Source organism: Vanellus vanellus, assembly GCF_965231255.1.
Source record: "Vanellus vanellus genome assembly, chromosome: 5".
Lineage (NCBI taxonomy): Eukaryota > Metazoa > Chordata > Aves > Charadriiformes > Charadriidae > Vanellus > Vanellus vanellus.
The window spans coordinates 64,488,911-64,513,694 of record NC_138910.1 but is presented as its reverse complement, the minus strand read 5'-3'; the positions used below and the strand labels follow the sequence as shown (position 1 = coordinate 64,513,694).

Here is a 24,784-nt window from a genome sequence, read left to right as displayed (position 1 = left end):
TTTGGCATCATTCTATCATGCTCAAAATGAGAAATTATTGTATAAATGTCTGTCATTGCCTTCCCGCCCTCACCTTCTTCCACATGTGCCCAAAACTGCACCATGCTCCACAAGTAAACACAATTCATGCCTTTTGACATATAACTGCTAAACACCACTTCACTCAACTCACAGCAAAGCTGCACTAGCACAAATTTCGCTGGATAATGTGAAACATTGGCTATTGGAAAAATTAAGAATAACTAGGATTCCTACACACAGCCTTTTTCACAATTGAGTTACTTGAATGGTTTCTGAAATTCCTCTTCTTCGTAACCATCTAAGGTCTGACTTATGTACCTTGTGGCTCTTGATCCCATAAAGATGTCTAGTTGATGCCTAGACTCAGAAAAGTGACCTACGTGACCTCCAAAGTTAGCATTCTTCAGGTAGTTTAAAATTGCACAGTATGTAAAAAAAATCACTCAAGACCACAAACTGCATTTGAGGAATTTACATTCACCACAGAAGGTGTATGCCTCAAAATTTTTATCCAAGTGCTAAGCCAGTTCCTGACAGAATTTAACACAATTTACAATTTAGCCTCAGACACTGTATATTCCTTTGTGAAACCCAAGATACGTTTTCCTCACTGGTTGCTGTCATGTACCAATGCAGCAGTGACCAGTAATTAAAATCTTGCATTAAAACTCTTTTAATCCTGGATTTATGAACTTTTTATATTCTTTGTAAAATAGTGACCATTAGATAACTGACAGGTAAAGTTTTCTTCCTCTCTGCTTTCCCCTTTGCCTCCCAGCCTGTAATTGTCTGGCCACACAGAGCAGAAATTAAACCTTTGGCTTCAAGTGGACTAAGTCTATATGTAGATTTGCATATGTGCAAGATTATGAACTATATCAACACAGTTACTCAGGCATAAACCAGTGAAAACGCCTTATTTCTGTGAAGATGTGCGTTTTTACTGTAGAACTATCTTAGTATTTCTTTTATGTGAAATTAACTGTGTGACTATGTCCATAAACTTCTTTTGTACTGCATGATAGACAGTACTTCAGGTTGTCTGGTTCGTTTGGTGCTCAACAACGGAAGTATAAGCGTTTCAAACTTGCTAGGAATAGTAGCGGTAATATAATGTTTACTTCACCCATTCCCTTTTTCCTGGAAAAAACAAACAAACAAACAACAAAAAACCCTCCAAAACTTAACATGCAGTTCTAGAGCAAACATATTACTATTGGCCTGTAACCATACACAGATACACTAGCATAAAGAGAACAAATACTAATGCTTGCATAAAGATGAATCTATCAAAAAATGCCTTAGCTTATGAGTTTGACATGAACTGCACAGATAAAATAAAAGTTTTAATTGCTTCCACACAGCATTTTGCACGAGTTCAATTAGCCCAATGTACCATCCAATATTAAGGTGGAATGAGAATGCATGTGTGTGTATACACTAGCCAACAGAAAGTACGTGTTTATGGACAGGTGAAAAAAACTCAACAGACACAGGCAGGAAACTGAGAATAAATGCAAGTGTCACATGCTGCCAAGAGGGAAGAGTAACCATTTCCTCCCAGGCACTTAAACTGACTTTGACGCTCTCAGAAGCTTATTGCTCTGTAGACTAACTGAACAGTGCCAACCCCCCCAAACTCACCAGGCACCCCACGTATATATGTTTAGCCCTTTAAACTAATAAGAATGGCATTTACAGCCCCCACTCACCACAACCTCCTGGGCCACTGTTCCAGGTCCCCAGGGCGGCAGGTGGCTGCCCTCTCTCCGGGCACTTGAGACAAGCGTGACCTCTCCTTCCTGAGCTAGCTGCTTTTGCTAAAATAGGGCCAGAAGGTTTCACCTGTCTCCTAGGCCTGGAGGAGCCGAACTCCTGCAACCCCCAACATCAGGGACGTGCCATACGCCCCCCCCGCCCCCCCTCCGCCACCACAAGGGGGAAACGACAGGACTGCCAGCGCTGGAGCTTTACAGAGGGGGGAAGCGCCGTCAGGGAAGCGCGGCGACGCTGGAGGAAAGCGGCGAGGAGACCGAGGGGCTGAGGGGAACGAGGGACAAGTGCTGAGGGGACCGAGGGGCTGAGGCGCGCGCCGCCCTCGCGCCGCTCTGCCCGCAGGGGGGAAGGGTGTGGGGGCGGGCTGCCAGCCGCCTCCAGGGAGCCCGCTCTTCCTCCCCACACACACACACACACCCCGTCACGTGCTCCTGGAGCCGCAAAGCAGCCGACGCTTTTGCGACAGGGTGACAGCCAAATGGTGCGACATCCGCGGCGGCCGCAAGAGCAGCAGCAGCAGCCGCGGCGGCCGAGCGCTGCCAGGGCCGAGCGCCGCGCCAGGGCGGGGGAGTGCACCGCGGCTCGGCGGGGACCGCACCGCGCCCCAGCGCCCGGCGCGACCCCCATGAGAGGAGGGGGGGGCGGCGGCGGCCCCTCCCGCGCCCCCCTGCCTGCTTGAGCACAGAGCGCTCCCCCCGCCCCCGATGCGCCCTTAGTCCCGGCCCCGGACCCGCCTCCCTCGCTCCCCTCCCCGCCGGCGGCGGCGGCAGCAGCAGCAGCGTCCAGGTGCGGACTTCAAACCCCAGCGCAATGGCGTCCAACGCGGCCGAGAGGGAGATCCTCTTCACCGAGCTCCAGGTAAGCGGCGGCGTCCCTCCGGGCGCCGCCCCAGCCCAGCCCCGCTCCGCTTCCCCTCTCCTCCCCTCCCTCGCGGGGAGGATGGAGCCGCCGCCGCCGGCCCCGCCGCGCCCCGTCGCCCCCTGCCCGCCGCTCGGCGCGGGGCGCCCACCCCACCCCGCGGCCCGGCCGGGGAGGCGGCGGAAGCCCGTGCCCACCCCAGGCCTCTTCCCGCCGCTCTCCCCCGGGAACGGAGGCGCCGCCGCCCGGTCACGGCCCCACCCCGCTGCCGGCCGCGACCCGCTTTTGTCTGCTCTCGGCTCCCTCCTTCCCCCCGCCGAGCGGCCGCGTCCCTCCGGCGGGGCCTGCCCCGGGCCGCGCCCCCCGCCGGCTGGGGAGCGCCCTCCGTTAGCGCGGAGGCTGCCCTCTCCCGCCGGCGCGGCGGAGCCGCTGCTGTGGCTGGTAGCGCTCGCCGTCCCCCCGCCGCCGCCGCCCCGGGCACGGCGCTCGTCCGGGCCCCGGCCGGTGGGGCGCCCGGTAGCCACCCCACCGCCTGCCGCGGGGTCAAGCGAAGAGCTTTTCCTCTGTACGTTGCACCGCGCAGGAGTCGGAGCAGCTTCCTTTATGTAGGCCTTGAACTCGGAGCCTATGGAGAGGAGAAAATAGTCCAACCAAAGTTATTTGTTACACGGCAAGGGTTCTTGTCACTATGGAAAAAAAAAAAAAGAAAAAAACCAAACCCAAAAGAACCCAAACAACGCCCCCAACACTGTAAAAGGTCCTGAAAACTCAAGGGTCGGTTGTTTCCTTCTCTGTAGTTTGCCCAGGTTCGGTTGCCTGTGCAACTGTTATTTTCTGCTTGTCAGCTGCAGGGTTAGATGCAATTTGGGAGCTTCACTTTTGTGCTCTTATCTCTAAATGTCAGCTCAACCTGCTAGCTCTTCCACTTCCTTGTCCAGAAGAAAGCTTGCTTCTTTTTTTTTTTTTTTTAATTTTTTTTTTTTTTCAAATATACACTGCTAAATCTATGCAAGTTGTTATGGTTAACCAGGCAAAGAATGTGTCTCTGAATTTAATAGTTAGACAATTAGCCAAAGTAAGAAGTCCATAAATGGAAAGCATTGAATTTAATGTTTGAAAGGAAATTAGAAAGGCATGCTTTAAAAAGGAGAAATTTTATTCTTAAATGCTGTTAAATTCTCCTGTAATTTTAAATGTTAGCGATGTGCTCACTTGAGTAACAAAGGAAAAGAAGGCACAACAGAGATGTAGCAGCCTACTTAATATTGTAGCACATGAGATGGCTGAAGGCTAAGAATCCACCTAAAACGCTGAACTTCAATCAGTGGTTCATAAGTGTCTAGGAAGAATCGCTATGTTAATACAAACTTGATACGGTGATATATAAGCTGGTAAACCTGTTTGAAGCGGTGAGCTGTGTGAATAAGTAACTCTGGTAGTGTTACAGGTAAGCTAAATAGAAGCAGAATTTCTGTAGAAGTACTGAGATTGGGGTTCAGATTAATTTAAACAGAAATGAGTGGGGGTTTTTGTTGGGGGGGGACTTTTTCATTTTGGGAGTGGGGAGGGTTGGTTTTGTGCGTTTTTTGTTTGGTGGTTTTTTTTTTTTTTTTTTGTCTTCTGGGAAGATGAAACCGACAGTGGTACTAATTAAAAACAAAACAACAAAAAAAAACCCACAGGATGGATTAGCTCCTTTGGTTGCATTCTGTCTTCCATTATATGTGGTAACTTCTGTATCGATAAATACAGTTCTTTGGGCAAGACAGAAAGGTTACAAAGTTAACATGGAAATCCCAGTAGGGTTTAAGCTTTGTAAACTGCTAGCTTTTGGGTATTTTAAAGAGGAACTTCCATATCAGGAAGAACCACTGTAAAGGTGGCATTTTGTTTGTAGTGGTGTATATTAACTGTGGAATGCAAAGGCATCAGTATAATTTTTCTTGGGAATTCTTCAAAACAAATTACTCTTCATATACCTATGTGTAAAAGCTAGTTTAGTGGCATGCTCCCAAAGTAAAGAGAACTACAGTGAAGTGTGCGATACGCCATTTCACTCGTGTTTCTTCAGGGGGAAACTTCCTCAATCTAAAGAGCTCTAACTTAAAAAGTGCTTATATGTAAAATGGGCTTTTACTTGCATATTGCAATCTTGTGCAGAAAGATGAGGAAGTTGTAGAATGCATGGCTACAGTAAAGGTTGAAAGTGTCACATAGTTGGGCTGATCTAGATCAACAATGTGTGGTTAGACTCATGAAAACCTACTGGAAACGAGTTAAACCCAATGTTAATCTCAAGCTTGATCCTGACATGGAATCTAAAGTGAGTATCAGTGAACAGTATAACACATTACTTACTGATATCGCATGTTCTGCATGTATGTGGTTATGATAGCCCTGCATACTCCACTGTGCTCTAAGTAGTTATCTGTTAGGTTTGGATGAAGTTAGTAAAAGTGGATCACTAGTCATGAATCAATTGAACTTTCCTGATACAGCGATTGGCAAACTTTCACAACTACTGACTAACAGGATGTGAAGTGGGTTCTGAGAGAATACGAAAAACAAAAGGGCAAAATAACTAACCGCTCAGAAGAAAGCGGTAAAGCATTGTACTTGTTTCAAAGTGTACTGGATTTAATTAAACAGGCCTTAAATAGGCCTTAGATTGCACTTCTCACACTGGCAGTTTTATATTTTAAAAAAATGACTCCTTATCTGATAGAGTAGTTTCTTAAAAACCTCTGCTAGCAAATTATCCACTAGACATTTCTGTCCTGCTTTTTCTACAAAATGTTTTCTCCGTTCTTCTATATCTTCCTTTAAACTTTTCACAGGCAGTTAATAGGATGTGGAAAGTACATCTTGCTTCTAAGCAAGTTTTCACATATGTTTGTTCAAGGTGAAAAATGCAATGCTGATTCCTCAGTAGTTAGCAAATGCACAGTACGAAGTAAACTTGGCAGTAAACAAATCCTCTTTTCAGTTTGTTCTGTTTAGTAGCTTCACCTGCAAAATTACCTGACTACCAAAGACTGAAAGATTACATGAAGCCAGCTTACCTTTTTACCTCCTTTTATCTCCAGTACAGGTCCTTTTGTAGGAGGGGGAAGGAGCTGGGGTAAGAACCAGTATTGCTGATGCTGCCTTCCCTTTCAAAATTCTGCTCTCCTTCTCTGGTCTCCCATCCTTTTAGAACTTTGTAAACTAGCCTTTCCAGTGCTTGCTTTCAGGTTAATTGCACAGCCTTTACCTCTTTACTTCCTGGTGGAAGCAGCAACTCTGTTTCCTAATAAAATTACACTTTAACAGCTGTAGGCTGTGAAATAAGGCATCCACAAAATCTTAAGTTTTATATGGAAAAAAGGTTGGCTTTTTTTTTTTAAATCATTATTTAAAAAAAAAAAAAAGGTTTTGTGAGGGAGTATGTATTTCCAAAGATGTGTGCTTTCTTGGCTGTGATAATAGTTGTCAGCATAGTAAGTTGATATGGCTGAGGAAATGGAAATTATTACTTAGAGTGTTTAAATGAAGATTTTGTACTTCTAGGTGTTCTCTACCACTTATTTTCTAGACAGTAATGTAAATGTTTTAAACTTTAGACTTTTCTCGTTAATGTTACAACACTTAGTTTAAGAAAATTTTTGGTTCACTCAAAATTATGCTTCCAAAACAATACCTGTTTAATCCCAGAAAAAACCCAGTATATTACTTGGTTTTATTTGCTTAAAATTAGATTGATTGGTTAAGATAGAGAACTTGGGCTATGCCTTAAAGTAAATAAGCATGTAACAGACCCTCATTTGCTTCAAATGAAAGTGTTAAAGGCTCTACTTGGAATGAGTTTTTCAAACTCGGCCATAATACATATTTCTAAAATTACAAAATGTTGGCAAAAATGTCTTTATCATAGAATGGTTAGAGTTGGAAGGGACCTTAAAGATCATCTAGTTGCACCCCCTCTGCCATGGGCAGGGACACCTTCCACTAGACCAGGTTGCTCAAAGCCCCATCCAACCTGGCCTTGAACACCTCCAGGGATGGAGCATTATTTCTGTATTGGTCAGAATAAAGGGATTTTTTAAATGGATATTTTGTTTTAATGGAAGCCCTGATCATCTAATTTTTTAAGATGCTATATTCTGGGATCTTAAAGCATAAATCTCGTGCCAGAATCGTGTTTAAGGGCCATTGGTAACTTTTTAAAGTAGTGATGAACAGTGCCACAACTGAAATATATGTAAATTATGTTTACATGATGCCACACCCAGTATAGGTTTTAGTTTGTTTTATTTTTCCGTTTCATATCTGGAACAAGAATATTTATAAAATGAATATGATTGAAAAATGCTCAGTATTTTGTTAGTCTGCATTATATAAATTGGACAGTTGCATAGTTGTGTAATCTAAGATTCTTTGTATATAAAATCAGGGGCTTGTACATCACCGTGTTGGGTTAAAGTATTGGACTGGACTCGGAAGACCTGCATTTCATTCCTGTCTGCTCTGCTCTCAGCTAGGTGACATTAGGCAGATGACTTTGCTTATTCATGTCTCAGTTTCCTCATCTTCAGAATAGAGGTAATGATGCTTGCTTTTTTAGAGATAAAAAGTGCTGGGTATTTATTATTAGCTGTGGTCAAGTGCCTAAGGACACCTTAAAAAGGTACAAGTAACCTAATTAATCTGTTTTGAACAGACATTGTAATTAGGCTGAACACTCAGCAGTAAGACTGCCTTCAAATACTGTTCAGCTAGGACAGATTAGCCTCAAATAATTTTGAATTACTCTTGTTTCTTCAGAACAAGAAAATGTCACATTCAAGCGAAAGTATCCTGAACTAGTCTACTGCAGTTTAGACGTGAAAATGTGTGTATACAGCTGCTTGGGACTCTCAGGTCCCTACAAATGCTTCCAGAACTGGTAGATACAGGGAAGCACTTCATTTTTTTTCCATTGTGGATATATATTACTCTTTAAACACTACGCTGTTCAAAACTTGTATTAGTAAAATATACATCCTGTTCTCAGTGGAACATAAACAGTCCTTAAAATACCTTTAGGTAGGTGCATGGGTGGGGGTTTTGGTTTTGTTTTGCTTTGGGTTTTTTTCCATCTTCTGAATTTTGTCAGTCTCCCTGTTAACGTAGGAACTTTTATATGATGCAGACTTGTATACATTTGACTGAATTTTCTTTATCAGAGCAGATGTCTTTCTAAGACCCACATCTGTTATTTTAACTTGAGATAAATTATTAGTGATGGCTAGTAGAAAAGTATATTCAGTTACAGTATGTGTAATAGCTCTGCTGGAACAGTTTTATACATTGTGAATGGTCATTCATTACAATGTAACCTAAAATCTGTAGTAGAATAACTAGATCAACGTGTCCTTTACATTGGGAAACGGTGGTTTAAGGGCTTAATGGTGGGATTAAGAATCTCTTCATCAATGTCTCGGTGCTTTGCTGAATTAGAGACTAAGACATTACTGGCCTTTACTTAGATTCAGAGTAACAAAGCCTTATGGTGTGTTATATGCAGCACAAGGGTCTCAGTCTGCTTTTTGGTTTTGCTTTTTCTAGAAATCACTTGTACAAGTGGTACAGATTGGTTGATGGTAGGCTTTTTGTTTGTTTTGTTTTCTCTATGTGGATACAGTAAGTGAATGGGTTCAGGAAGGGACTGAGCTGAAGCATCTCCTGAGATACTGCTCTATAGCGTGGGCAAGGCGTTTGTATGGTTCTTTGAAGCTTTAATTATTAATGCTTGGTCTGCAATTCCTGGCACAAGCAAAGTAGCTTCTTTGCTAGTGTTTGGGGGTGGGAGGTGTTCTGTTTTTAAAGAAATGAGACTTATGTTGTAGGATCCAGTCCATGACTTCTGTTACTTTGAGATGCAATTTGGAAGTACTACATTGAAACAGAAACTAGTAGTGCCATAGTTAACAAAATGCTTTGGGCCTGTCCTTACAGTAACATTATATCTGATTAGTTTGTTTATTTGAACTGCAGCAGTACAATTATGTCACACTGACACAAGTCCCCACCATTTTTGTTACTGCCATTTTACAATTACTGATTACGTACCGTTTGACAGCTCAGCAGTGAATTGGACTACTTGCATGGCAGTCTGGGCATGCATCCTATGGAGCAAAGTGGGTTTTCTCGTGGTGCTTTGTGGGGTGCTTTCCTGAACCTTTGGGAGTTCTGTGACTGTCTGTCAAACTAATGCAGTTATGTGGCATCCGTCAACTTTGCCGGTGCAACTTCTGGTAGCTGGTGAGGAGGATATGGCTCAGTTCTGTGGTGAGCGGACACTAATCTGAACAGGATAGTAGTGTGCAGTTGCAGGCTTTTGTTCAGCTAAATGGACCAGCTCTGCCAGGAATTCTGCTGCTGTTGTACTGTGGGTAATAGAAGAGGCTGAAATCGAGCTATACAGGCTAATGCATTTAACTTCACAAATAGGGTGAGTTGAGAGAGTGCATGCGATGAGTTACTATGGCTCAGTTGTGGGACCACCAGCTGCAGGTAGTGGTGATCTGATTGTTTTTTAAGGGTGGGCCACACCTTCTATTTTTCTTGATATTAGACATAGGTGCAGTTTTGTATACGGTGTGTCAGCATTATGCCTGCTTTGGCTGTAGCTCCTGTTGGCTGCTACAGTGGTGTACAGAGCACTTCTGGAGTGGTGCACCATGATGGCCAAACTGTGCTTTCATCAGTATAGTTTGTCACCTCTGCTGGGCACCCAGGGGAAAAACAGGAATATTAGCATAAGCGTATTTTGCTAGGACAACTACATCTGTCGTAAAGGCCTTTGTTATTTTATTGTAGATCTATAGATAGCTATCAGGTACCAAATAAGAAATGTTTGACTGGGAAGGGCTGGGCTATAAAAAGTTAATATATGCAGATTTTTCCTGTTCTTTTTTTGTGCCATAAAGAAAGGTTGATATGTAGCACGACCCAGGGAGAGTTTGCTCTGGCCCATTATGCAAATTGGGAAAACTGGACTATGTTGCTAAAAAACTTAATGTGGACATGACTAAATTAGTTGGCTTTTTCTGCCTCCAATGCCTATGGATTTCTTTAAGCCTTATTTTCTTCACTGGCGATATATTGGTTTTTAAATGACAGAGCATTTCTGACTTGTTTTCTAAATAAGTACAGATCAGAGAGCTTGAATCGGAAGCCTATAATACCTGTTTCATGTCTGCAGTGTTACATATAGTAGCCCAGTGCTGAAGCAAAGTGTTTTGTCTGTTGAGGTTTTTCAAACATTTGCTGTCCAGCAACATGGTAGCAGGGCTCGTAGATTTTAAGTTTCCATTAAGCAGGTGAACATGCTAACCTGAAAACGAAAGTGGCAGAACCAGTACTATTTCTGTTGAGAAGAACCAGGGGCACAACTTTCCACTAACTTTCCACAGCATTGTTAGAGTGCCACAAAATACAATAGGCAGCAGATCTATAGCGAGGAGAAGGCATCATTAAGTCTGCAATACCAAGGTGCTAATAGAGTGTATCAAACTTCTGAGATAAATCACAGGAATAACGTGAGACTGTTAGTGTGATAGGAACACTTGCAAGATCAGGTCAGAAAGGAGAACTTCTCATGTGGATTACTTCAACAGTAGTAGTTTTCTGAATTAGTGCTGGGCCTTAAACACGGACGATATTGCTCAACTCTTGGAATGTAAGGGCTGATATACATATTTTATCTCTTTTTTTTTTTTAGCTTGTAAAAATTAATAGTTGAAGCACTTAAAGGTATAATGTCTTTATGAAATTTAAAAATAAAATACATGTACGTGAAATTCATAGGTACTTATGTAACATCCTTCTGTGTACTCAAATTTGTTAGACTTGAAATAAATAGGTTATTAAAAGGAATGAGCTAATAGTAAGTAAGTGTAATTGCTGTTTGCATGATTTAGAATTAATACTTGCAAATAATTGTGGTGCACAGCTGTTCTGAAATTATTTTTCTGTCTATCTGTATATACATTTTTTTCATAGATAAACTTCGTGTAACTTTTGAGGAGAAATTGAGAGTTGATGATTAAAAAGAATCTGAAAAATGTCTTTTTTTTTTCCTTTTTTTCTTTTTGTCCCAAACACAAACTGGCTAATTAAACATGAAATATTATAAAAGATGTGGTTTAGTCTGTCGCTGGTGCTATGAACTTAGGAACTTTAACATGTATTTTTGAAAACTGTCAAAAGGAATATGCGGTTTGTGTTTTTGTTGCAGATCACTAAGATGCAAGGCTGGTCTGTGACGTAAATTTAGGATGGAAAAGTTATAGTTGCCCATACAGATGTGAGTCTGTTGTGTAAAGAGTGTCAGACATTGTCAACTGGTACTGCTGCTGAAAATGACTGTGCCATGTTGTGTTGCTTTGCATTTACACACAGCTAGTGGTGAACGGATTTTGTTGTTAGTTTTGTTTTGGTCCCGCTCCCCCCCCCCCCAATTAGTTTGCAGCCAGATCAGGTTCACAATCCAGTTCACTGTGTGGCCAATAAAGGTTTGTACTGGCTTATATCAGTGAATGGTCTGGGGCAGGAACAAACTGTTAGGGGAGGATAGGACTGCTGGTTCTTTAGGGTGCTTTTTTTTTTTTACCTGCAATACTGGTTTATGCAGCAAAATGTTTATCAGGTTAAAGGCTGAGATTTACTCTCATGTGTGGCTTTGAGCTGGGAACTGTGAAGAGTCTAGTTCTGCTGCAGATGAATACAGAGGCAACAAACAGCCCATGCACTGTCTATGGCCATTCTTTTCTAGCTTCACATTCTTCAAGCTGGTCTCACAGTATGCTGCACGTGACTGTAAAAACCTGTTTGTCTGAAAAGGCATTGAAAATGGAACTCTTTTGGACACCATGCATGGATGGAAGATGTAGTTTCATTTAGTTTGTTTAAGAACAGTGTTAAGGTTTTGTAGCAGTACACTAGGCGAATATGACCACAACGTTCTTTGCTAGCTTTCAGAAGTTGCTGTTAAACCTTTTACTTACTCAAGGCAAGGAGTAGTTTTGAAAAATCACAACTCTTTTTGCTATTTCTCCCACTTAAGTGAAAGAAAAGTAAGTATACAATTGAAACAGATGGGATCAAATTTTATAGTGAAGACAACATACTGTGCGAATAATAATATAAAATTACTGTCCATAAAGATAACAAAGAATGTGAGGTATTACAGTTTGGTATTAATACATTTGTAAGTTGCTGAAAGGCTCAATAACTGAGCCATTTGAATGTTTAGTAGGAAAAAAAGCTAAACAATGATGAGTTGAATGTTTGCAAGAATACCTCCTAATGGTCATGTGAGCATCAATTAAAGCACCACTTAAGAGAACGTTGAACTGCTATATACAAGACTGATGCTGTGCTTCAGAGGTCTAGCCAAATTTGTGGATAAAAAAGACCTGAAAATATGGTGCATAAATAACAAATTTGAGGTTACAAAGTAATTAACATGTTTTTAAAGTTCTCATGGTGTTGAATTAATTTTCAAAATTATCAATTCTTTCTCCTTTTCCTTGTACACATTGACAAACTCTGTGTGAGTTACCTTCCTAACTCAGCTATGCCATTAGAATCTGGGATACTTTTTTTTAATTTGTGCCGTTGTGGTGAAGGATTATCTTTAGAGTAAACAAGGAGAGTGTTTTTGGTGATTGCAGATGTTCCAAAGCTCTCTAAGAACTGGCTTGTTTGTGTAATGTGGGCAACAAACTTTATGCCAGTCCTTAGATAAATGGAAAAAAACTTGCTTAGTTCTGGTCTTCTGCCTACCTTTCTTATTTCTCTTCCACAGGAAGAGGAACATAACCCCTTTTATGACAGATTTCAAGTCTTACACTGTTTACATTAACTTAGGTTATAAGATAATGAGATTGAAATTGCTCTTTCATCATTGTGATGCATATTATCTTATCACTGTGATTTTTAAAGTAACATAAGTCCAAAAGCCTCCAAAACTATTGTTGAGAATTTAGGAGGAATGCAAGTTGACTGTGTGGCCTATTGCTTTTAACAAGCATAATATGTAAAACCATCCGCTGCTTTTCTACTTCATGTGTTTATTTATACAGGAAGACTTTGCAAAACAATTAAGTGGAATGTGTTTTAAGAGGATGTTCCCTTTATAGACAGATCTGCATATGACATGACATTTCTTCCCTAATTCTCAAACCACGTAGGCTAAAATTACAAGACAAATGACAACAAAGAAGCATCAGCTTTTCTTAAAAGACAAAAGTACGTTATTAGCCTCTGAAGTTGTAAGGACGTATGCTGCTGATAACCTGTCCAGAGCACATGGGGAACTACATGGGCGTAATGGGGTGAGGAGGCAGAATACAGTAAACTAGATTCTAGCAAAAGGCTGTAGAAGACAGAGTCAGACTGAAGGCAGGGTTTCAAAGACTTGTATTGAAAAATACCAAAATAAGCATACTACGGATCTGCAGAACATTTTTAAATCAGCAAGGCCTTTTTGTAGGACATGTTCTAAACTTAGTGGCAGCAGTAGAAAAGTAAAAGTACTGTAAATCGTACATGCCTGACTACTAGTGTAGCATTCTTGAACTGTTGCCCATTTAGGACTCGGCAATCTCCTTTAATGGAAGCATGTTTTCTTCAATATTTGAGTTTGTTTATTGCTTATTTATAAGCTCATATGAAGCTGGTGTTTTAGGCTGAGAATGACTGGATGTTAAAAGTTATCATTTGCAAATTATAATATATGTATGATTAGAGATCCTCAGGAAAATTATTTAAATATTGTTCTTGAAACTTAACCCATTATTTAGTGATTTTTCTTCAAGTTGCTGGGATCTGTGTCCTCAGTCTCTCCTCCCCTGAAGAGGTAGAAGCATGATATTTTGAAATTTAAAACGGGTAGCACTAATGTTGGAACAAAATAATTTATTTCAGAGGGTTTTTTAATTGTTCTTTACTTCTTTATCCATACTCAGACTCAGTTAGTCTGAGTCAAACTGAGTATTTGTCAGTTGGGAGAAAAATGTGATCAGTTTTAACTATTCATCTTTTACCAAGTTGTTTCGAATAAGATTCCTCATCACATAAGCCACTTCACAAAGTAATATCTAAATTTGACTTTTTTCCTTTATTTTGTATGTGCGCTTTTCAAATAGAATTCGTATCTGTGGCAAAGTACATGGCTTTCGTTGGCAGCTAATTTTTGTTTTAAGGGTCAAACTCCTTTCTTGAATTCTGCCTTTTGTTGTAACGTACTGCAAAAATGCAGAAACAATTTATGATTGTTAATTTAAATGCTTTAGAAATCAGTGTTCACCTGTATTAGGATTCTGTACAAGAGAGTGAGTGAATGTATTCTTCAGCTTTAATTAATTCTAACAGATTTTAAAAAAATCTGTAGAAGTTTCTTAAGCGCAGGAGGAAAAAGAACATTGGTCTGCCATAGAGTAGTATTCGGTATCATTGCCTATTTTTCAGGTTAGCTGCCAGCGCTAATATGAAAGTGTTCTTTTTTTGAAGTGTTTCTTTTTTATGGGAGTAACTCAGTGACACAGTCAGGGCAGCAGCTGCCATGCATGTGGGAATTGGTTTCTTTAACTCCAATTTGATTCTTGAACCAGATGACCTTGTGTATGAAAGAAAGGCAAGGGAGATGCAAGTTCTGCAAGTGGTCTCCCATTTTTGTAACTCTTTCCGTTCTACAATAGACACCACTGTTTTATAGACTGAAAAGTAACATTTCATTTCTTTAGCATCTGTCTGCCTTCCTGTCTGTTGCATTTACTTGAATTAGTTTACAGTCAATTTAAGGTTTATACAGTACTTCAAGTAAACAAATTTTTAAAACTTAACTACAGCCGTCCATATTCTGAATTTATTCACATACATTTTCCAGACTGCAGTTGAATTATTTTCTTCTTTATTTCCATCTAGCATGTAGTATTTTCTGCAGATTACCTTCACTAATTCTTGTCTTGCACTTTGCTAACCATATATGTTGAAAATGTCAGATGTTTCTAATTGCTTTTATGATTTTTTCCACTGTTATAAAATAAGCTGTCTATTTTCCTGAATTATTTAAGTGTTTCTTTATCGCAATGAGTATACTTGAAGCTTAGCACATAGTCAAGTACACCTACTGGGAATTCCTGCAAATCTGAGTTACAGCAGCAACAAGCATTTTGGTGGCATATACTGGGAATGGTCAGAGATGCCACTTCCTCCCTCAGGGTTAGGAAAAGGAGAAGGGAACAGCTCGTTGTGGGTCTGGCATCTTCAGAAAATGGGGAGAACTTGTGTTTAGGCAGAAGCATTGACTGTACCCCAGAATTTTAATACTAATGCCAGTTCATTGTGTCCTGGCTAGGTAAAACAGTGGGAAGGGTGTGAAAAAGAAACCAGTAATGCTCGGAGAGGTCAGGGAAGTGTACAGTTAAGAGGATGCTAGCCTGAGCTAAATATAGTATCTTATTTTGGAAGATGGTGTAGACAGATTGAGACTGTACTTTATTTTTGTGTAGTTTAATTTCTTTTTTTGATATGGAGACTGCTTTTTATTTTTGTCCTGTGACTCTTGACATCTTTAATAGAATGCTTGAGGGACCCTCAAACACACATGCACGCATACCCACCCACCCCTTTCAAATACAGCTAGGAAATAGCCACAACCTCCTAAAATTTAAGTTTCTGTCAGAATATCGTGGTGTCTTTGATCGAGTAGAAGTCTTCCCACCGATATTTTTCAGTCAGAAGTTAGTTTGTATTTTTTGTCTCCTAAAGATGACACGCTTTAGATTAGATAGCTCATTACAGAGGAATACATAGCAGGTACTCTTGGGAATGCAATAGGTTAAACATCAACCATAAATAGCATCTGACTGCAGTAATTTCTTTCTTTAGCTTAAAGGGCTTCTTCATGAAAGTTTTGATGAATGTCATATCTAGAGCATTTTTTGTAGCTCTTGGTTATTAATAAAGCAGAATATTATACTTCTGTTTAACACACTTTTCACACTACAGTTTTGATTACCGACTAAAGGTTTTTCTTGTGCTGCTAACTAAAACACTTCTGAACTGGAATGAAGTGGAAAACTTTTAGCCTTGAAGAACATATTGAAAGGTATGAGCATATCAAAATCAGTTACATTGGAATATTGGCAACAAATATTTCTAGAACGTTTTTTAAAATTGTGTGTGTGAAAACTACTGTGTGTATATGCCCTGTATAATAGGGTGAGGCTTTTAATATTAAAAAATGGATCAATTTAGGATAAACAGAGGTTAAATGCCACGTTCAAGATTCCATTCACATGACTGGTGCTGGAAAACACATAGAATGCATGTGTAATCTTACCCACTCTCAAAAAGGAAGGGCATTGAAATCACTAACAAGTATGCCTCATTGTGGGCTTTCTGAATACTCAGCAGTATAAAAATCAACACATCATTCCCCTGGTTGAACGCAGTTGTAAGGTGAGAACTGTTTGCTGTTATTATGTAAACTTGATTTTATTGCATATCCTTTAAGATTTACTTTTATAGGCACGTCCATACATGATGCGTTGAAAAGCTGTTGATTTACGCTGCTTTATTTCTGTTATGTTACAGGTTTCATTGGTGTATTGGTTATTTGGAAACTCATGCTTCCCATTTTCAGTTTAGCTGATACTGAAACTGTGCTGGTAACAAGAGCTAGATCCTACACAAGTATATATGGAAAACGGGAAACAGCTTACTTGGTAGATGGTACCGAGACTGAACATAAAGAGTAAAACTTGTTAAATGAGCATTAAGAAATCTTTCAGCTAAAATCCTAGACTTCTATTCAACACTTCTCACTGTCAACTTCGTATAAATGTCAGAGGTTCATTTTGGGTCATAAGAAGTGGATTTGGATTACTGTACTGCAGGTCAGTGAGGGATCAGGGCTCTAAAAAAACTAAGAAAATGTAGAAAGTTTTTTAAACTAAAACTTTAAGCAGATTTTTATTATGAAATGTAAATGTATTAAGAATTTTTTGTAGTACATGTAATCAGTAAGTGAGATCACCTGCTTCTTTTTCATTGCTCTTACATATAAAGCAGTTAAGTCAGGAAATTTTCTTTTTGCTCATGTTGTAGGTTAAGACGGGCTTCTGTTTCTTCATGACTTCTCTAATACCTAGGGAATTCTTAGATAGAAGATAGACATTAAGAGCCAGTGAGAAATTTCCTACTGTATTTTAAGGGTCAGAGAAAAAAGGGTTCCAAAAACACTATTCAAATATATCACGGCATACAAAGTGATGCTCTGTAAGAGTCTCAGACAAATGGGGATGTGAAGTAATGCTTCTATAAATAACTCTGTGTTCATCCATAAACTTTTACTGGAAAGGCATGAAATGAGATGCCTGCATCTCTGCAAGCGGAATTTTGGGTGTGGCAATACTTATCCCTGATAGTGAAAAGTGCTCTTTTCTACTGACCACCTGTAAAGACGAGGAAAGGGTTTAAGGAGGCTTTTCCATGCTTCTTTTACTGCTGGAGATGAAAATGAGCAGCATTTCCAGCTGTTTGGAGTGCAGGCTGTGAACTTAAGTAACTTCAGATATAATAGCCAAAACTGCTATGAACGAGATCTCAATCCTTGAGTATAAAGACATAGTTCCTTGGTATAAATACAAACATACACCCCTTTTCTGTAATGACAGATTCAGCTACCAAGGTGGGGAACCAGTATGCTGTGGTGAAGACGCTGTAGCACAGTCCTAGAAAGCAAAAAAAATCTGGTTCCTTCACCAAGATCTAGTATTAAGCCACTTGGCCTGTTGCCTCATAAAACAGATGTTAGTATTATCTCTGATACGTATTGCTGCATTTATAATGTACAAAATAGTTGGCTGCTAAAGATGATGGCTTAATTAGAGTGGAATGTAGACTCAGCTCTTCCATTAGTTTTGCAATGGCTAAAAATAGCTACTGTAAAATATAGTAAAGTTAAATGGACTAACGTATCAGTTGTATGTGCTGAAAGCTGGAATTGCCCGAAACAAAGAGGTTTTTTATTTTCCAAATCATAATTATTCATTCCAGAAATGGAGATTCTCGTACGTCGATCACTCTGTGCTTTTCAGATTAAAGAAATTGGCATATTGTTTTTTGACAGTGTCCTGACAAATGTATGTTATTGAGAAATTCCTGTTTACTAGCTGAGCATTTCTTTTACATCGTATCAATGACTTAAGATTTTTAACCTGAACTGAAAGAATAGAGAAGTCCCAAATTGTACTGCCTTGTTTTTGTAGTAAGGCGTTTCAGCATTCCCCTGTAGTTTAGTTAGATTGTGTAACACTTTAAGTACCACCACTTTGAGATGTGGCAATAGCTGATACTTTGACTATTCTGCTCATCCACAAATTAATCTGTTGCATTGTCTGAAATAGATAATAATACCTTTTAATTAGGTAATAGTAGCTATTATCTAATTCATTTTTATCATAATAGAAGAAAACCATCTTACAAATGGGAGTGGACCTGTTTATCATTAAGTATTAATAATTGGGGTTTGGGTTTCTTGGGGTTTTATTTTGATATTTCTGCGTAGTGATTAAAACTTTGTCATAAGCAGAAATTTAACCATGCATATTTATCTTAATGTTAACATTACAGCTGTTGAAAATGTATAGTTGCAATTTTAACTTTACATTAAGGTAAGTATACTTTTTTGGACGCATGCCCAACAAACTGTCACCTTTGTACAGTCTGTGTTGTGTTTGAGGAGGAGTTACCAAAGTCATAAGGCGTGATTGTGACTCATGTCTCTTGCCTGACCTTTTTACCTTTGAAAATCTCTTCTACCAAATTAAATACCATATCCTATAGCTTGGATAATATAGTAGTATTAGTTTTTTCTAACATCTTGAGCGATATGTGTAATATTCTGCTGTGAGTGTTAGACAAAATTAGGTAAATATTTTACATTAAAAAAACCCAATAAAAGTATTTATATTGGGTTGACATAAAATTATACTTTCTTTAGCAGCAGAAATGCTTTATTTTAGGTGTTTGCTTTAGCACGCACTTGAACAGATGCCTTACTAGTTATGTTTTATTTGGGGAAGGGGAAGAGTGTTTCTCTCTTGTGGACAGATTACTAGTGTCTGTATTAGCCGTACTTAGAGGCAAATTCTCCACACAATGTTTGCATGACCTTAGCTTTATCTTAAATAGTTCTGTTTCTTCAGTAAGTTATGTTGGATTTCAAGCATTTCAGAGCAGTAAAACAACTGCTTGTACCAAACTGGAGCTTAATGTAACTACAGCAAAATCAGTCAAGTCAAACTGTTACGAGTCTAGTGTTAAAAAATTTCTTTCAAAAAAAACCCTTGTTTTAGTCTCTAGCAGTAATTCAAAATCAGTGTATTAATTTCTAAAAGGAATGGATGCCATGCATACCCATAAGTAATATTTGGCAAGAATATTAAAATATACATTTTATTTTAAAAGTACATACTGTGTATATTCAAGAAATAATTCTAGGCCATTAGGATGAAGTTGTTAATATATTTACATGGTACAGAAAATTACAGATCTTCCCATGAAGAAAACAATAACTCATGTTTATTTGAAAGTGTTTAAAATAACAAACAACCCCAAAGCCTAAATCCCTTTCAATGTTTATTTCTGCTATCAATTTTTTTTTTTTTTTTCAAAGCAGCCTCAAACTGTCAAACACACAAATATAGTAATTTCTCTGCCATTTACCTGCCTTCACATTTTATTTGTGTAATGGTATCTTAAGGATTTTTTCCCAAAGTAGGTCTCAAAAGAAGACTAAATTTTCCAGATTAAACTTAGAAAATGAAAACAAGTTTGTGCATGGAATTCCTGTGTTGGCAGTAGGAGATATGACACACATGCGTGTCCATTTTCGCTGCCCAGTCCAGTACATTAAATGTACATCTCCAGTTCAGAAACTGTGACTAAGGGACTTATTTTCTTAAAATATATTGTGCTGCTTTGAACTTGCTTCTCTTTCATTTATTGAACTGTCATTTAATCCACCTGGATTTCCTCCACTTTTAAACAGGAGTGTGCGTATTTATCAAATTATGAGTACATGCTATGATAATGTTACAGGAATTAGATGAGAAATTATCATTTCAGTGTTTCTACTGTGTGCATCAAGGGGAGGCTGCATTTCAAGGGGAATTACTTCAGTCTTCTGGGCACAGTTCTATGTCACATCATTATTGGAGATATTTCCAGCATACAGTATGGTATTAACAGTTCGTGAAATCTTTTTTGTGTATCTTGAAAGAGCTTGTTTATATTTTGGTATTTAATGGAGCATCTCCTACTGTGTGTGGTCTGCTTGAAACCATATTAATTATGTAAAATGCAGTTTTCTTCTGAGTATGTGTTCTGCTTCTTTATCTTGTTATACTGACTCAGTTACTGTAGCACCACGGATAGTCATTGGTACTTCCCATGCACTTAGAAATGAGAAGCTAAATTAAAACTAAGACAAGGCCTCATAGAGGATGGAGGAGTGGTGTTATTATAGGCATAATTTAATATGCTGATCTTGTTCCTGGATACACGTAATAAAAGTTGCGACAGCAGGCCCCATTCATCATAACAGGGATTTGTGCTGTTTATTTTGCACAGCTGAAACTAGGGAGAGGTAAGGTTTGTTTCCACTATGCTGGACTCCATTGGAGTTTCTTGGCTGGGCGTAGGAACTTGAAGTTATAGATAAATGTTCGGAAACCGCTGAAGTGTCTGTACCACACCTGTTGCCAGAATATCTAGTCGCACTTCTTGGATACTGTGGCCATCCGCTGATCTGAGATTCAGGTACTTGTTGCTGTGCTGCACCATAGCCTCCGTCGAGTCCTCACAATCATGAGAAAGGTGATTGTGGGGATTTTCTTTTAATTTCTTTGCAAGCCTCCTCTCAGGTCCTTCTAGCATAAAACCATCAGGAGCTGCTACAATGAGAAGCAGCTGAAGGCAGCATTTCTTACAAAGTTTTCCTTCCTTTCCACGGTGTGGAAATCTCTCTCTCTTATGCCCCTTTCTATAATGGATGTTGGCACAGCACTGCATGGCCACAGCTTCCAGTGCTGTAAGCAAGTCTGCACTGCTGTTGGAGTACCTTTTGGGGACCGTGCTCTTTGCATTAGTAAACACTGGCCTAATCGGGGATTGTTTGTGACTCGAAGCCTAGATGTTAGCAAGGGATCCCCAGGGAATTTTAATACCTGTTTAGGTGCAATGTTCTGGCTGAGGCAGGCCACACAGCTTTTCACGCAGGTGCTGTAGGATGGAGTGTTGCAGCCCAGCAGCTATCACGTGGTTAAAAGCAAACATTCCTCCTGAAGTGTTCATCGGGGCAACAGCTCAACTGGGTGAGAGGGACAGAGGGGGCCAGATGATTAAGGACTGTAGGTTGGACATCCCTGTTTTAAGGAACACTCTATTTCATCTCATAGATACAGCAAGGCATCACTGTTTGCACACCAAAATTGAACCTCATTTAATCAGTGTCCTACTTGAATTCATCCACGTATAATGCAATGCGCTATGGATATTTGTGCCTTAAACAGCCTCTTGTTACAAAGCAGAGAGCTGTGACTTAGATTAAATTTAAATCCTGATTTGCAACATGTTAGCACAGCAAACTAATGCCAAAATCTATTAAGCCTCCAAGGTCTTTTTTTTATTCTTGACGTTGGGTGAGTGCTGAGATCTTGACCACAATCACATTTGCTTCTGGGCGGGAGGAAATAGTCCATGTAGTTCCAGTAATCCAGACAAGCCGTCACATCTGGTTTTATGAATGACTTCAGGGGGAAGGGAAGTTTGCAATTGATTAACATTGTTCTTAAAATCAAAGACTACTGTAGTTTCAGGACTTACTATAGAGAGCTTCAGGGAGCTTGGCAGTTAGCTCCGAAAAACAACTTTTTCTTTTTTTACTTTTTTCTTTTTTTTTTTTTTTCTAAAAGATTATTCAGAAAATTATACTGAGAGACCTAATCACACATAAGATTAAAATCCTGTTTTTTATATTTGAATGAGTATGCTTATATTAAATAGCAAAGAATTTTTTACTATACTTGTTAAACAGGTTTTCTTATTCTTTAATTGTCTGTTATCGTCTATTGAAATGGTTACTAAAATTCAAGAGCATATAAAAATGAACGTTAATTGTTTTACGAAAAAATATACACAGTTTTTACTGTGGGTTTTGATATGGCCTTTTTTTTTTTTTCTCTAAAGGCAGGTTGAGTGTGTGCTAGTAGCAAGTCAATGTGGAGTGTAAATAATATTGTGCATGAGTACTCATCAAGTGTTAAGCGTGCTGTAGTTTAAGGCTCCACTTCCCTTTCTAGAACAATTCCTACCAGAAGTCAGCAATCTGAATTCTTACCCTAGTCAATATTCTCTATGGTGAATACATGGTATAATGCAGTGCACCTGTACTGTGCTCTTAGGACCAAGTCTTTGGGAATTATTAATGGCCAGGGTTTTAGCATTATCTTTTTATTCTAAGAGGTAGCAATTTGAGAATCTCATTTTGAATAAGAAGTCATTCAGTTTACACAACTTAAGCAGATTCTCTGATATGTTCAGCTTCATGGTACAGTCTTCTATTCAGCAGTACCATTTCCATCGTTCAGCAGTTTAGATGTTTTATTCTTAAATGGGAGTTTGGGTGGTAAATGCAGTTTGGCAAGGCACCTGCTTCACCAATTATTTGGGTCAGAATTGACCTGAGGAAAAAGTGCAGGGCCCCCATGGGTTTTCATAAACAATGTTACTACTCTCTTTTACCACATCAGCCAGAACAGGCTCTGTGTATTATTAAAAGATGTGCTCAGACCACTACCCATTACTTTCAGCAACTATACTTAAAACACTTCACAGGAGTACAGAAATTGAAGGCTGGCATCTTGAATTTGTCTGTGTAAATAGATAGTCTTAGAGCCAGCAATCAAAGTGAAGTTGAGTCACTAGGCCATTGCAGTAGGAAAGGTCTATATGTGGGTTCCTTTTTCCTTTTTCTTCATAAGTAGTAGTATCTAATTTGTGGTCCTTGATAGTTTATTGTAGTAAACATAGCTTCAGTTTCATTACATGCTGAAAAGTTTCAGAAATCTCCACTCTGGCTCATAAACGTGTTTTTTCCCTTTGCAAAGAAGTACACCCCACTGCCTGCAGTTGCTTTCCGTACAGCCCAGACGCAGGCTGTTGGGACCGGCGCCGGGTGCCTGCTGTCCTTGGCTGCTGCTGGGGTGAAGAACTGGCTCACCAGCCATCCGCTGTGGCCCAAGGGAGAGAAGGATGCTATGCCAAGTGGCCCAGTCCTGGGACCACTCAGCAAAGACTGGCTCCTCTCTTTTAACCCGCGGTCAAAACACTACCAGAATTAAAAAAGAAACTGTGAATCGAGAACTGGCTGCCCATTCTTTTGTCTTAGATTTTAAAGCAGTGAAGCCTGTTCTCTGTTTTGCCAGCGGGAGTGGTTTAGTCATTATCTGCTTCAGAGCATTTCCACTCTTAAGATATTTTATGTTAAATGATTCTGGGAGGGAGAGTAAAGGAAGTGGCTGTGCAAAATCCATTGATGCTTTCTTTGCATAGAGAACGTGAATGATTTCTTCTGTCTTTGCACCCTGCCTTCTTGAGCAGTGCAATGAACGGACCTGGTCCCCGCCTCCAACTGTTGTTTCTCTTGACATACCAAGTTTTCAGGTTGAGGGGACAGAACACCTATGTCCAAATGGATGTGAGGCTTAACCTGGGGGGAGGTTTATCCAAATGGGGAAAATAATTTTTTTAAAGAATACTCAGCTCTAACAAGAGACTTTAATAGGTTGTCATCAAATAAAGCTAGAACATCCTGTGTTTTAAGTCATTTTTCAGTTTAAAAGTAGAGTTTGAGTTTGGCATTTTAGCAAGGTCCTTTTCTTGAAGAAAAACTCCTACCTCACTTCTCTTACTGAACTATTAGATGTTCTGTCTAGTTGTGTCCATCTTGGCATTACCTCCATTTTAAAATGGAACGTTGCTGAGGCTGCTCATCTCTGTGGCACGAGGATCAAACCTTCATTGCATCCCAGCAGCAAAACAGGTCAGCGCAGGAGCAGAGCAACTTCACTTGCTGTAGAAAACACCAGTGATACAGCAGAGGAAACAGTGGAAGAAAACATTCAGGAAGGAGTTCAAGAAGCACAGCATTGGGCTAATTAACTTGCTCTGCATTCACAGCATTACCTTCAGGGTCCAAGGTTGCTTCCTTGCAAGACTGTTTCACAGTGACCTTTGTGCCAGGTGACATGTCTGGGTAACTAGGTGACAGGATACTTTTAGTTGAAAAGTGTAATTAACTCTGGATGACAAGAGACAGAAGGAGTATCATCTGTGGCTTTTGGGGCGGATTTAAAGATGAATGCTTAAATGCATAGGCAATGCGACAGTTTCCAGTGTTAGCATCCACAGTATTGAACTCTTAGCTATCTCGGAAGCAGATTGAAGAAGATGACTCCGTATCTTGAAACTCTTAAGTCCAGGGACAAAGATGTTGCTGAGACTGCTCAAGCTGGGGAGAACTTTAACTTAATTACTGGAAATTTGGAATGCAAATTACTAGCGAACATGGAGACTTAATTTAATTGAAGACTTTTTAGAGACTCCATATCTGGAACAAGGGCTCCAAAAACCTGTTAATGGAAGAACATAACATCCCTTTAACAGGTGGGATATAGGGCTTGTAGTGGGATAAAAACCTCCCCTGTAACAAAATACATTATTGTTCAATAGATAAACAATTAACTGAAGTCTCTTTGGGAAACCCTAGTCAAGAATATTTCTGAATTATTTATATTTTAATTACATTGTTCTGTTTGAGAAGTGTATATTCTTGGCATCGTTTTGGCATACTTCAGGTACTATTGGAATATGGAATAAAGGTTTTCTTTTGGTTTTGGGGTTGTTTGTTGTTTTGGGGTTGGGTTGTTTTGTGGTTTGGTGTGTGTTTTTTTTTACATTTACCACTTGTCTTTCTCCTGTGAACTTTGAAAAATGTAATATGCTTTGAAGGAGGTAGATGGTGAGTTTATTT

The 24,784-nt window shown here is 39.6% G+C and overlaps 1 protein-coding gene across 2 annotated transcripts in view; it reads left to right on the top strand.

The window, feature by feature from the left end:
• The first annotated feature begins 2,332 nt into the window (after positions 1-2,332).
• Positions 2,333-24,784, top strand: part of PKN2 (protein kinase N2) — a 58,428-nt gene continuing 35,976 nt past the window's right edge. For both annotated transcript variants that reach the window (XM_082483215.1, XM_082483216.1), the window contains exon 1: positions 2,333-2,655. In XM_082483215.1, the coding sequence (XP_082339341.1) occupies positions 2,608-2,655 (48 nt within the window). In that variant the 5' untranslated portion in view covers positions 2,333-2,607. The remainder of the gene's footprint in view (positions 2,656-24,784) is intronic.